General features: G+C 52.4%; 1 protein-coding gene across 1 annotated transcript in view; it reads right to left on the reverse strand.

The window, feature by feature from the left end:
• Positions 1 to 9,386, reverse strand: part of LOC138811175 (IgGFc-binding protein-like) — a 30,086-nt gene extending 20,700 nt beyond the window's left edge. The window contains exons 1-5 of the mRNA XM_069998845.1: positions 9,332 to 9,386; positions 6,252 to 6,601; positions 4,742 to 5,312; positions 2,800 to 3,404; positions 497 to 1,064 (exon numbers count right to left, since the gene is read on the reverse strand). Of these exons, the coding sequence (XP_069854946.1) occupies positions 497 to 1,064; positions 2,800 to 3,404; positions 4,742 to 5,312; positions 6,252 to 6,601; positions 9,332 to 9,386 (2,149 nt within the window). The remainder of the gene's footprint in view (positions 1 to 496; positions 1,065 to 2,799; positions 3,405 to 4,741; positions 5,313 to 6,251; positions 6,602 to 9,331) is intronic.
• Between the last annotated feature and the right edge of the window lie 5,388 nt (positions 9,387 to 14,774).

Genomic DNA, 14,774 nt, shown 5'->3' on the forward strand with positions numbered 1-14,774 from the left:
AAATTATTATAGTAGGGGCTGGGAATGTGGCTTAGTGGCAGAATGTTTCCCTAGCATGCATGAAACCCTAGGTTCCATTCCTCAGCACCACATAAACAGAAAAAGCCAGAAGAGGCGCTGTGGCTCAAGTGTTAGAATGCTAGCCTTGAGCAAAAGATGTTATGGGACAGTGCCCAGGCCCTGAGTTCAAGCCCCAGGACTGGCACCTGTGGCTCACACCTGTAATCCAAGTAACTCAGGAGGCTGAGATCTAAGGATCACGGTTCAGAGCCAGCCTGAGCAGGAAAAGTCCTAAGATTCTGATCTTCAATAAACCACCAGAAAACTGGAAGTGGAGCTATGGCTTAAGTGGTAAAGCACTAGCCTTGAGCTGAAGAGCTTAGAGACAGCGCCCAGGCCTGAGTTCAAGCCCCACAACTGACAGAAATAATAATAATAGAATGAAAGTGATCAAAGTTACAGTAATGAATAACGGAAGGGCATGCTAGGTACTCACGACAAAGCTCCTCCGTCCTCCATGGGTACACAGTGGCCCCCGCAGCCTGGCACGCAGCGGCGTACGCGGCCAGGGCATCACACAACGGTCTAGACTGGCCCGGAAACAGGCAGCGGTCGTAGACACAGTCACGCAGGGCGCCCTGGGGGTCCAGCTCGCTGTGACACTCCCGGAACGGCCCCTCGGGGTCAGCCAGGATCCCGCACTCCTTCTTATTCTGCAGCTGCTCGGCGATGAGCGAGCCCAGGTTGGGACAGTCTCCCGGTTCCGTGGCTTCACAGCCCGGCCGGCTCTCCTCCTGCCAGCTGTTCCCGAAGGCCAGCGCGCTGGCAGCCTGGCCGCCGCCTCGCAGGGCCAAGTCATCCTCTGGGTTGCCATTAAAGTTCCCGCAGAGCCCACAGAGGGCTTCGGCGTAACTGCTGGGCACTTTGGCGGTCACGTGGGCATCCCAGTTGTAGGTGACCGTCAGGGCAAAGTCTGTTCTCACCACGGCATGGTTTCCCTGGCGGAACACCTGCACTTTGCCGTTGGCTGCTTGGAAGGGCAGGTAGCGAAGGACGCCATCCACCTGGGCACAGATGCCAACTGGTCAGCGTATCCATAAGGTGGTGGCTCAACCCTGGCTCACTCGGCTCCAGCAATCCTCCCTCTCCCCTCCCCCACGGTCACCACCTGGCGATTCTCTTCAACACATTCTGCTTGGTCCTGGGTGCCTCAGGACCTTTGCACTTGCTGTGTCCTCTGCCTATCATCCCTCATCTTTCAAATGTAAAAGGGAAATCCAAGTCTCTAATTCCTGGTCTTCAAATCCTGCCTGGTTCTGTCTCCTCATTACTTGGCAGACCTTCAAACGTCCCAGACCTCAGGACCTTTGTCTGAAACACCAATGGCCGTTGTGGCTGCTTTAGTTCTGGCTTTCAAGGCTCAACCCAGCCCCAAGACTTACTGTACCCTGGGGTTGTAATATTCCCTCCTTCTTGTGCATCCCTAGTCTCCTCTCTAGCTAACACCATTCTGTTGCTCCTCATTCTTTAAACATTGAGCCTTTCAGCAGGGTACCAGTGCTCTTGCCTGTAATCCTAGCTACTCAGGAGGCTGAGATCTGAGGGTCTGGGTCAAAGCCAGCCTAGGATGGAAAGTCTATGAGACTCTTATCTCCAAATGAGCCACCAAAAAGCTGGTGTCATGCTTTATGCCTGGGCTGCTTGGGCAGTTTGGCCTGTGATCCTCCTGCTTTTGCTTAACCATCTCAGAACAGCTGTGCACCACAGTGCCCAGTCATTGGGTTGAGATGAATTCCTTCTAACACCCCACTTCATACCCCAGGACTGGCCTGGAGCCCTGATCCCCCCATCGATGCTCCTCAGTAGCTAGGATTACAGGCTTGAACCACTCTGACCCACACTACTATCCCAGACTTTTTCCCCCCCCCAGATCTTTTTTTTTTTCCCCCTTGGCCAGTCCTGGGGCTTGAACTCAGGGCCTGGGCACTTGTCCCTGAGCTTCTTTTGCTCAAGGCTAGCGCTCTACCACTTGAGCCACAGTATCACTTCTGGCTTTGAGGAATGGAGCCCAAGGCTTCATGGATGCTAAGCAAGCACTCTACCACTAAGCCACATTCCTAGCCCACTTTGTTGCTGTTGTTGTTATTATTGTTGATGTTGTTAATGATACTGGGACTGAAACTCAGGGTTTGGGGCACTGTCCTTCAGCTCTTCAGCTCAAGGTGAGCGCTCTATCACTTGAGCCACAGTACCACTTCCGGTTTTCTGGTGGTTTATTGGAGATAAGAGTCTCACAGACTTTCCTGCCCAGGCTGGCTTTGAACCTCGATCCTCAGATCTCAGCCTCCTAAGTAACTAGAATGACAGATGTGAGCCACCAGTGCCTGGACCTTTGTTTTTGTTTGTTTGTTTGTTTGTTTGTTTGTTTGTTTTGGGTCCGGTCGTGGGGCCTGAACTCTGGGCCTGGGCGCTGTCCCTCAGCTCTTCAGCTCAAGGCTAGGGCCCTACCACTTGAGCCACAGCGCCACTTCCAGCTTTTTTCTTTTTGCTTATGTGGTGCTGAGGAATCGAACCCGCGGCCTCAGGCATGCAAGGCAAGCGCTCTACCACTGAGCCACCTTCCCAGCCTTGGACCTTTGTTTTTGATCAAGGCTAGTGTTCTACCAACTGGAGGCCTAAACTCCATTTGTGGCTTCTGGGGGAGTCATTGGAGATAAGCACCTCACAGACTTTCCTTCCTCGGGGCTGGCTTCGAACCTCCGTCCTCAGCCAGTCCCCTGCCCACACTCCATCACTCACCAGCACTTGACCTGGGTGCTCCCTGCGCACTTCCACAGTCACACCGTGGGCTTCCACCCGCACGGCCCGCGTGTAGCTCACGCTCTGGCTGCCCCGATGCTCGTTCTCCACCAGCACCCGGAAGGCGGGCAGCGCCGCATTCTGCCCGCAGGCCCCCACCAGCAGGTAGGTACAGGTGCCCATGAAGTCAAAGCGCCGGCCATCGAAGCTGAGGTAGTGTGGGTCCCCGGATGCCTCACAGCTGGCGAAGCTGTCCGGGTAGCAACCCTGGAGGCCGTTCTGGACGCGGCAGCGCTCACCCGTGGGGCAGCCCTGCGTGTCCCGGCAGGTCACCTGCCCCGTGGCTCCATCGCAGGCGCAGCGACGCCGGCAGCGGTCATCTTCCCACACCTCCTCGCCCGCCACGAGTGGACGGCCCTGGAAGGTGCAGCCACAGGAGGAGGCCGGCACGCAGGCCCCGCCGCTGGCCACGAAGCCCGGGAGGCACACGCAGCCCTCCACGCACGGCCGCTCGGAGCAGTTGGCCGGAGCCGCTTCGGAATTGCAGGAGGCCGGGCAGGCGGGGCTGCAGAGCTCGTAGCGGCTGTTGGCTGGGCAGCACAGGGCTGTGGGAATCAGGAGAGGTTGGATCAAGCTGGAGGAGAGGGCCTTGAGTCCCCCCCCCCCCCAGGCTCTGCTCTGCTCACTATATAGGAGCCTTTTTTTCTCCCTATCTGTCCAGACAGAAGAACCTCTAAAGAAGGAATCCTAGGGAGGGACACTGTGGCGTAGTAGTTGAGTGCTTGGCTAGCATGCATGAAGCCCTGGGTTCAATTCTTTGGTACGGCATACAGAGAAAAAGCCGGAAGTGGTGATTCAAGTGGTAGAGTGCTAGCTTTGAGCAAAAGAAGCTCAGGGACAGTGCTCAGGCCCTGAGTTCAAGCCCCAGGACTGGCAAAAAATAAAAATAAAGGAATCCTATCAAGTCCCTCCTTTAATCTGCCTCCATCGCTCATTGGCCTCCTCTGTCTCACTCTACTCCATCTCCCTCAGACTTCTTCCTACCCCAGGGCCTTTGCATTGGCTGTTCCCTCAGCCTGTATCACCTTTCCCTCATTGCAGCATGAGCTATATAGACTGTGGGAGTCTAGAAGGCCTGGCTTCAAGTCCCAGCTCTCCCCTGTGACCATGAGGCAACAGCTCGGCTCTCCATCCGCTCCGTGTCCCCATCAGTGCTGGGTGGTTGTGAGGGTTCATGGTAAGGGGCACTGCTGAATCCCCAGCACCTAGGCCTAGCCCGGCCCTCGACAGATGACCAGGAAATCCTGCCCAAGTGAGTTGAGAGATGGATGAACTCACTGGTGTCTCTTTGATGCCAGATACAGAGGAGCCAGGATGGGGGAGGGGGCAGCATTAGTGCATGACAGAGATACAGCAACAATGCAGACAAATCCACCACAACCCCAGACCCTCCCCTGCTGGACCAGGAACTTTCTCTGCTGTCCCACAGTACCCTTTGGTATCCCTCTTCCTGCTCCCAACTTCTCTGCTTGAGTCTCCTGTATGTATCCCCCAACTATAGGCTCGTGGTGGCAGAGCCGGGAAGGTGTGTGTGGGGGTTATCATTATATCTTTCTTGGCACCCCCAACATCAAGATGAAACCACAAGCCAGGCACGGGTGATTCAGGTCTGTCATCCTAGCTACTCAGGAGGCTGAGAGCTGAGGATCGCAGTTTGAGGCCAGCTAGAGGAAGAAAGTCACTAAGACTCTAATGAACCATCCCAAAGCCAAGGTGGGGTATAGCTCAAGTGGTAGAACCCTAGCCTTAAGGGGAAAATAAAGCCAAGCAAGAGCACAAGGACGTGAGTTCAAATCCCAGGGCTGGCGCATGAGGGTTATTTTTTGTTCCCCCCTACCATCCCACCACCATGCCCCTCCTCGCCCAAGGGGGCGTCACTCACGGCAGTCTGCTTGCGGCCTCCAATTCCCAACCGAGATCCCCATCTCCACGCAGGCCTGGGCATAGGCGCTGAGCCCCCGGCACAGACTGAGCCGCTCCCCACCCGTCACGCACAAGTCGTACACGCAGTTCTCCAGGAAGGGCCGGGGGTCCAGGGCCTCGTGGCAGGTGGCGAAGGGGCCTGAGGGCAGGGTGAGCATGCCACACAGCCGGTCCCCCTGGTAGTGCTGGGCCTGGCCCGTGGTGCAGGCCGGACAGCTGCCCTGACAGCCGTCATCACACAGATAGTCCCCGTCATCCAGCTTCCAGCTGTTGGCGAACTCCACGGGGTCGGGCGCCTGCGTCTCATCGGGCGTCAGGAAGTCATCGGCCGGGTCCCCGTTGTAATTGCCACACAGGCCGCACACCTGGCCCTGGAAGCGCTGGGGCAGGCTCAGGGTCAGCTGGCAGTCCCAGTTGTAGGTGACCACAAGCCCGAAGTCCAGCTCCACCACGCCCCGGGTGCCACTCTGGTACACACGCAGGCGACCCTGGTTCAGGGAGGCTGGCAGGCGTGAGCGCTGGTTGTCGATCTGCACATGGATGGGGGCGATCAGACACCTGTGTGAGTGTACCCCACTCTCCCCAGCCCGGCCTTGTACCTCTGCCCATCTACTTCTTCTTCTGTTCCAACCACAGAAAAAGCTTTTTTTTTTTTTTTTTTTGGTCGGTTGTGGTGGGGCTTGAACTTTGGGCCTGGGCACTGTCCCTCAGCTCTTTAGCTCAAGGCTAGCGCTCTACCACTGGAGCCACCTTCCCAGCCCACTTTTTTTGGGGGGGTTGGTTGTGGGGCTTGAACTCAGGGCCCGCAGTGTTGTCCCTGAAGATTTTGTTTGCTCTAACAATCTACCACTTAGAACCATAGAGCCACTTCTGGTTTTCTTGGTGGTTCATTGGAGATAAGAGTCTCCTGGCCTTACCTGCCCCAAGCTGGCTTCGAACCTTAATCCTCAGATCTCAGCCTCCTGAGTAGCTAGGATAACAGGTGTGAGCCACCAGCACTCAACTCCTACTGACATTGTTTCTCCCTTGACCCTTGCTTTTAACATTTGTAGAAGCTGGTTTGGTGGAGAAGGAAAGATTCAGATACTGCTAGGAGCCAGGGGCTCATGCCTGCCAGCCTAGCTACTCAGGAGGCTGAGATCTGAGGATCACAGTTCAAAGCCAGCCCAGGCAGGAAAGTCCAGGAGGCTCTTATCTCTAGTTAACCACCAGAAAACTGCAAGTGGCTCAAGTGGCAGAGCACTGGCCTTGAGCTGAAGAGCTCAGGGACAACACCCAGGCCCAGGGTTCAAGTCCCACGACCAAAAATTAAAAAAAAAAAAAAAAAAGAACAAGTTTCAGATAGTGAGTCTCCATTTGGGCTTCTCATGGAGGGGCTCATACCTCTGGGTGAAGCTGTGGCTCTTTCTCCTGCTTCAGACCAACAGCTCTGCCATTTGAAACCCCAACCCCTTCCGGGGGACACTCACCCTGGCAAAGCCATTTTCCCCTCGGACCAGGGACACCGAGTGGCTGTAGGCGTGCACAGTGACCAGGCCTACATAGGAGACCTGGCGGCTGCTTCGGTGTTCGTTCTTGGCTTCCACGCTGAAGGCTGGCAGGGTGGAGTCGGAGCCACACAGCTCAGCCATGGTGTAGGAGCAGGTGCCCATCATATCATAGCGACGGCCATCGAAGGTGGTGTAGTGCGGGTCGCCCTGGGCACGGCACACAGCTGTTGGCTCGGTGGGGCAGGAGGCCTTCCCGCCTGCCATCTGGCAGCGCTGCCCAGCTGCGCAGTGCACGCCCTTGCAGGACGGCTCTGCTGGGGGCAGCACAACTGAAGAGGGAAGAAAGTGTTCAGAGAAAGCATAAAGGGGCTGGGAAGATGGCTTAGTGGTAGAGTGCTTGCCTAGCATGCAGGAAGTCCCGGGTTCGAGTCCTCAGTTCCACATACACAGAAAAAGCCGGAAGTAGTGTTGTGGCTCAAGTGGTAGAGTGCTAGCCTTGAGCAAAAGAAGAAGCTAAGGCACAGCCCCTAGGTCCTGAGTTCAAGCCCCAGGACTGGTTACAAAAAAAAAGTCCATGAGCCATGTGGCTCATGCCCAGCTACTCAAGAGGCTGAGATCTGAGGATCAAGGTTCAAAGCCCAGTCCAGGTAGGAAAGTCAGTGAGACTCTTACCATCAATGAGCCACCAAAAAGAAAAAAAGAAGCTACAAGTAGAGCTGTGGCTCAAGTAGTAGAGTACTAGCCTTGAGCAAAAAGGCTGAGGGAAATAGCCCTTCCTGGCCAGATGTCCTCTCAAAAATTCCTCAGTTCTGGGGCTGGGAAGGTGGCTCAGTGGTAGAGCGCTTGCCTTGCATGCATGAGGCCCTGGGTTCAATTCCTCAGCACCACATAAGCAAAAAGAAAAAAGCCGGAAGTGGCGCTGTGGCTCAAGTGGTAGAGCGCTAGCCTTGAGCTGAAGAGCTGAGGGACAGCACCCAGGCCCAGAGTTCAAACCCCAGGACTGGTGCACACACATGCATGTGTGTACACAACTACATACATGTACACATGTGTAGAAACACACACACACACACACACACACACACACACACACACACACACACACGACTTTAAGGATTCCCTGAGCCACCACCCTTTCTCTTGTGCTGGGACCGTCTGCAGGGGATAAAACCTGGAAATCCCCGTGTAAACTGCGAGCAGATGACTCATTGCCAGCAAACTATATCTAACCATCCAGACATCTTCACAGCCTTACTTTCTGGTTTTTGTTATTGGTGCGTGTTTGTTTGTTTTTTGGTGCTGGTCCTGGGGCTTGAACCCAGGGTTGGGGCTCTGTCCCTGAACTTTTTTGGTCTAGGCAAGCACGCTACCACTTGAGCACAGCTCTACTTCCAGATGTTTTGGGGCTTAACTGGAGATTGAGAGTCTCGGAATCAGGCTGGGAAGGTGGCTCAGTGGTAGAGCGCTTGCCTTGCATGCCTGAGGCCCTGGGTTCGATTCCTCAGCACCACATAAGCAGAAAAAGCCAGAAGTGGTGCTGTGGCTCAATTGGTAGAGTGCTAGCTTTGAGTGGAAGAGCTGAGGGACAGCACCCAGGCCCAGAGTTCAAACCCTACGACCGACAAAAAAAAAAAATTCTGAATTCTGACCCCTCCTGATGATAGTCCCCAATCCCCTAAGCTTGTTATATTCTGTTCTAACCCCTTTCTCCCTGACATCAATCTCCACATTTTTTTTTTTTGGTCATGGGCCTTGAACTCTGGGCCTGAATACTGTCCCTCAGCTCTTCAGCTCAAGGCGAGCACTCTTACCACTTGAGCCACAGCACCACTTCCAGTTTTCTGGTGGTTTATTGGAGATAAGAGTTTCATGGACTTTCCTGCTCGGGCCACCGGTGTCCGGCTCAATCTCTACTTCTTTGTCAGTCATAGGTCTTGAACTCTGACTTTTTAGTGGTTGACTGAACATGGAAGTCTCACAGACTTTCTTGCCTGGGCTGGCTTCAAATCATGATCCTCAGATCTCAGCCCCTGAGTATCTAGGATTACAGTTGTGAGCCACTATGCCTGGTTTTGTGTGTGCATGTGTGTGCAAGTGCGAAGTGCACACCCGTACTGGGGCTTATACTCAGGATCTTGCACTCTCTCTTGGTCTTTTCACTCAAGACTGGTGCTCTACCACTTAATCCAGAGCTATACTACAAGCTTTTCTTTCTTTTTTTTTTTTTTATCCAGTCATGGGCCTAAACTCTGGGCCTGGGTGCTGTCCCTCAGCTCTTCAGCTCAAGGCTAGCGCTCTACCACATGAGCCACAGCGCCACTTCCAGCTTTTTTTTTTCTGCTTATGTGGTGCTGAGGAATTGAACCCAGGGCCTCATGCATGCAAGGCAAGCGCTCTACCACTGAGCCACCTTCCCAGCCCTACTACTAGCTTTTCTTGCTGGTTAATTGGAGATAAGTTTCTCAGATTTTTTTCTGCATAGGTTGGCTTTGAACTGTGATCCTCAGCTATTAGCCTTTTGAATAGCTAGGATGTACAGCAACTGAAATGAACTATGGTAGGGTTTTTGTTGTTTTGTTTTTTTTTGTTGGCTATGGGACCTGAACTCTGGGCCTGGGCACTGACCCTCAGCTCTCCAGCTCAAGGCAAGCGCTCTACCACTTGAGCTACAATGCCACTTCTGGTTTTCTTGTAGTTTATTGGAGATAAGAGTCTCACGGTCTTTCCTGCCTGGGCTGGCTTTGAGCCGTGATCCTCAGATCTCAGCCTCCTGAGTAGCTAGGATGACAGGCATGAGCCACCGGCACCCAGCTATGGTATTTTTGTTTGTGTGTTTGCTTTATTTATTTTTAACCTGCTTTCCCTCAGAGGGGGAGGGGGGGTGTTTCTGCCATATTTCTTTCCAGATACTAAGGGTCTCTTTCTGATCTCAGTTAATCTGGAGAACAGTGGGAGCTGGGTTTGGGGAGGGGACAGGAAAGCAGGGCGCTGAACCCAAACAGACAGGGTTGCTCATATTAGAACAAGACCGTGGATGGAAGAGGCTGGGTCCGACTTACCCCACAGGAGGGTTGCTCCAGCCCAGAGGGTCCGCCAGCTCCGCAGCGCTCCCATGCCTGCAAGCAGAGAAAGAGAAGCTGCATGGTTTGTGGGAGAGGGGCTGGAGAAGGCAGAAGGGGCCAGCATCAGGACAAGAGCCTGGAGGGCGGAGATGGGGAGGGAAATTGAGTAGGTGATGCCAGGCTGGCCAGATTGCAGGCCATGTCAGTGTGAGTGAGTGTGCAGGGGAGGGGAGGTTGGCCATCCAATGGGCCTGGGGGTAAGGTGGAGAGGGCAAAGACCCCCAAGGGTAAGAAAGAGAGATGAAATATCCAGAAGGAGGGGTGGGGTGGACAAGTCCAAGGAACTTCCGGTCCCCACCTTTGCCAAAAGGGCCCCCCCCAACCCTTCTCACCTGCGGGTCCCCGGAGCTACGGGGTCAGCCTATGGACTGGGCTATATAGTGGAGTTTCTTGCCCCCGCCCCTACTCCTTGGGTTACACCCTGGGCCATTTGCCAGGTTGATGATGCCAACTTCCGGGAGGAGGCTGCTGATCTCAGGGGCCAGCTGGAATGGGGAGACTGGGAAGCCCTTGATAGGGTGGATTAAGCCTCTGGAGCCTGGGTTTGAGGGGGGGGGAGCTTGGGAACAGCTGGTGGCTACACTCTGGGAGCAAGTGGGAAAGCTCAGTCTTAGAAGGGTGGTATCCCCAAGGGAGACAGCTGGGGATCAGGGTGATGAGAGCCTGGGTTTCTGGGCAGGGGTGGGGTAGGGTGGAGATAGTAGGGGAGAGGTGGGAGGTGGCATTGGTTATGTTTGCTGGCTTGCTGGCCAGTTTCTTTCCTTTGGCCCCTGCCAGAAACAATAGAAAAAAATGTTCACATCCGGGTCCTGGTCTCTTCCCTGTCTCCACAAATGAATTACTTGACACTAAAGGGCAAGAGGCAGGGGTCTAAGACCATGACCCAGGTCTGTAGTATGGGCTGTAATGTGTCCACCTTTAGTCCATTGTAATTTGTGGCTTCTCACTTGCACAGAGAAATTAGCTTATTAGCTAGGCACTGGTGACTCACACACGTCATTCTAGCTACTCTAGAGCTTAAGATGTGAGGATCGTGGTTCAAAGCCAGCCTAGGCAGGAAAGTCTGTAAAACTCTTATCTCCAATGAACCACCAGAAAACCAGAATTGGTGCTGTGGCTCAAGGTGGTAGAGCAAAAGAGCCTTGAGCAAAAGAGCTCAGAGACAGTGCCTAGACCCCACAACTAGGATTGAGAGAGAGATTAGTTTATTGCTTTCCAAGGGGATTCTGGGTGATTTGTATGGGAGGTAGGTTGTTCTGTAGTTTCATATGGAGAGTGAATTCAGGATGAGGCCTAGGTGAGGCGGGGGTGTGGAAATGAAGGCCAAGAGGTCTGCTTCCTCATTCCTCAAAGTCATGAGCATGCTACTTCCTGGAGAATTCTTTCCCTCAGCAACTTTTGCCTTTTGTCTTTTGTTTCTTCTCTCTCTCTCTCTCTCTCTCTTTCTCTCTCTCTCTCTCTTCTCTCTCTCTCTCTCTCCCTCTCTCCCTCTCTCTCTTTCTGTTGGTCGTGGGGCTTGAACTCTGGGCCTGGGCATTGTCCCTGCACTCTTCAGCTCAAGGCGAGCACTCTACCACTTGAACCACAGTGCCACTTCCAGTTTTCTAATGGTTAATTGGAGATAAGAGTGTATGGGTCTGGGAAGGTGGCTCAGTGGTAGAGTGCTTGCCTTGCATGCATGAGGCCCTGAGTTCGATTCCTCAGCACCACATAAGCAAAAAAGAAAAAAAGCTGGAAGTGGCGCTGTGGCTCAGGTGGTAGAGTGCTAGCCTTGAGCTGAAGAGCTGAGGGACAGTGCCCAGGCCCAGAGTTCAGGCCCCACGACTGGACCAAAAAAAAAAAAAAAAAAAAAAGAGTGTTATGGACTTTCCTGCCTGGGCTGGCTTTGAACCGTGATCCTCAGATCTCAGTCTCCTGAGTAGCTAGGATTGTAGGAGTGAGCCACCAGTGCCTGGCTTTTTTTCCCCTTTCCTTTCTCATTCAAGGCTAGTGCTCTACCACTTGAGCCACAGCTTCTTTTGGTGGTTGCTGCCCAGGCTGGCTTCTAATTACGATCCTCAGATCTCAGCCTTCTGAGTAGCTAGGATGAAAGGCATGAACCACAAGGTGCACCCATCCCCGGGAGAAACATTGGCTTTTTCATTGTGCATGGTGCGGGGGGGGGGGGTCCCTCTAGCCTGAGTAGGATTTTGAGGAGAATCTGTGCTTCCTCATCATCCCAGAATTGACCTGAGGTGAGTGTTGGAGGTCCGGGCAGCATGTGGAGAGGCAGTGTGGGCTAGAGTCCACATCCTGAGGTCTTGAGTCTTGACTTGCTTCTGTCCTCTCAGTATGGAACATCATTGTTTGCGAAGGAGTCTCCCCCAGGGAAGAACAGCTGCGAAGCCTGCAAATCCTCGGTCAACACGAGGCAGCTGCTGCCTGGACAGCCCCTCCTCCTCTCTTATCATGGAGGACTGAACCTCGGGGAGGTCAGGGCGGGAGGCGCTGGGCACCCTCATACTCACAAGGGTAAGTTCCCATAGGCTCTAAAGTCAACCAGGAAAACAAAGTAAGTCAACACGAAGCTGGATAATAGCCAAAGAGAGCTAGAAAAAGCAGGGGATTAAGCACACCCCCATGGAAAGGGGGCCCATTGGGAGGACAGAGGCCCTCGGAGGGCTGAGAGAGTGGACTCCTGGATTCCTCAAAAGAAAGAAAACACTGAGGGGCTGGGAAATGTGGCTCAGTGGTAGAGTGCTTGCCTAAGCATGCGTGAAGCCCTGGGTTCGAATCCTCAGTATTCTACACACAGTAAAAGCTGAAAGTGGCGCTGTGGCTCCAGTGGTAGAGCACTAGCCTTGAGCAGAAGCAGCTCAGGGACAATGCCCAGCCCCTGAGTTCAAGCCCCCAGGACTGGCCAAAAAAAATAATAAAAGAAAACACTGAACGTAAACCAAATTGTCAAAATCCTCTACCTGAAGTTGGGCGCTTGTGGCTCATACCTGTCATCCTAGCTACTCAGGAGGCTGAGATCTGAGGATCACCATCCAAAGTCTACCACTTGAACCACCGCTCCACTGCCAGCTTTTTAGTAGCTAGGTGGAAATGAAGAGTTAAGACTTTTCTGGCTTAGGCTTAGCTTCAAAGGTCAATCCCTTCAGATCAGCACTGGACTGGGACTGAGATTTTAATTTAGTGAAATTTGAGTCAAAATGGCTACGTTCCATATTAGATACCCCCAAATTTCAGAACGGCTGGTAACCCAGATCCCATTTTATCTACTTACCTAGCTGCTTATCATCCCCCCACCCATGTATTTAATTACTTATTCACTTTTATGTTTGTTTTGTTTCCTCTTAGGCCTGTTGTTTCCTTGTAGGCCAGCATTCTGATATGATTCACGGATCTCATTTTCAAATCTCTTATGGAAATAAAGTACACCTATTAATGAGCACACAAATCATAAATACATACAGTCTCTCAAATAAATACACCCTTATCATCTTTGCCCAGGTCAAGTTGTCAAGGAGAACATTCTAGCATCCCCCAAGCCCACTTCATGCTCTCTCGCTCTCTCTGTTATCTTCATCATCATCATCATCATTCTCTCTTTACCTCTCATACGTTGTCCTCAAATTATATTATTTGGCTTGGTTCAGAATCCATGGCCAATGGAGCCATTGGTCTGTCTTATTCGGTAACTGGCTTCAATCAGTCAATGGCACCCGAAGCCATGTAAGTATAGATTGTTTTCACGGTTACTTGGTAGTTTTTTCATTTTATTTCTTTTTTGTTTTGTTTTGTTTTTGTAGGTTGTGGGGCTTGAACTCTGGGCTTGGGCGCTATCCCTGTGCTCTTCAGCTCAAAGCGAGCACTCTACCACTTGAGCTACAGTGCCACTTCCGGTTTTCTGGGGGTTTATTGGAGATAGGAGTCTCACAGTCTCTCCTGCCCGGGCTGGCTTTGAACCGCGATCCTCAGATCTCAGCCTCCTGAGTAGCTAGGATTACAGGCGTGAGCCACCAGCGCCCGGCCATTTTATTTCTTTTTTGGGGAGCTACAGGGGAGTTCTTATCATGGGGCTTGACCTCAGGGCCTGGAGCAATGTCCCTGTGCTCTCTTCCCTCCCTCCCCCACCAAGGCTAGAGCTCATGGCTCCACTTCCAGGTTTTGAGTAGTTTGTTGGGAGTAAGTCTCACAGACTTTCCTGCCTGGTCTATCTTTGAACTCTGATCCTCAGATCTCAGCCTCCTGGGTAGCTAGGATGACAGGCATGAGCCACCAGCACCTGGCATTTGGTAGTATTTTCTTATGGAACTTAGTTCTGAAAAGTAGAACACTAAATATTTACCCATTCTCTTGTTGATGGACATGTGGAATTCTTTTTTTTTTTCTTTTTTCTTTTTTGGCAGTTGTGGGTCTTGAACTCTGGGCCTGGGCACTGTCCCTCAGCTCTTCAGCTCAAGGCAAGCATTCTACTACTTGAACCACAGCACCACTTCCTGGACATGTGAATTCTTATACTTGGGGCTAAGGGACTTTGTCTTTTGGTGCATATGTGTATAATTTCTTTTGAGATATGACTGAAATTTCTTTCTTTTTTTCTTCTTTTTTTTTCTGTGGTAGGGCTTGAACTCTGGGCCTGGGCACTGTCCCTGATCTCTTCAGTTCAAGACAAGTGCTTTACCACTTGAGCTACAGCACTACTTCCAGTTTTTTGGAGGTAAGAGTCTCTCAGCCTGGGTGCCAGTGGCTCACACCTATAATCCTAGCTACTCAGGAGGCAGAGATCTGAGGATCACAATTCAAAACCAGCCCAGGCAGGAAAGTCCATGAGACTCTTATTTCCAAAAAACCACCAGAAAACCAGAAGTGGTGCTGTGGCTCAAGTGGTAGAGCATTAGCCTTGAACTGAAGAGCTAAGGGACAGCGCCCAGGCCCAGGGTTCAAGCCCCATGACCAAAAAAAAAAAAAAAGTCTCTCAGATTTTCCTGTCCAGGCTTGGCTTTGAACTGTGATCCTCAGATCTCAGTCTCCTGAGTAGCTAAGATGACAGGCAGGTACCACCAACCAGCACCTGACTCTTTCTGCCTTCTGAATGGTTCCTATCCCTCTCTCCACGTCTGCCTGGGAACAGGAAAAGGTCTTCATTCCCACAGCTTTGGAAACAATACTGGGCACCGGAGCCCATGCCAGGCTTAAAAATGAATTAATGATTGACATTTACAAACTGGAAGTGTATACATGTATTGTTACACTGTGGAAGTGCACTGGGACTCAATCCCAAGGCTTCACACACGCTAGACAAAGAACATCACACTCCTGGCTCCTAAATTTGGACTTCTCTGGAAACATTAAAGTTTGAAATAGTAAGCATTCTGGAACAGCTGTCCTGGGT

The sequence above is a fragment of the Dipodomys merriami genome, unplaced genomic scaffold, assembly GCF_024711535.1.
Source record: "Dipodomys merriami isolate MVZ:Mamm:240054 unplaced genomic scaffold, mDipMer1.0.p SCAF_52, whole genome shotgun sequence".
Classification (NCBI taxonomy): domain Eukaryota; kingdom Metazoa; phylum Chordata; class Mammalia; order Rodentia; family Heteromyidae; genus Dipodomys; species Dipodomys merriami.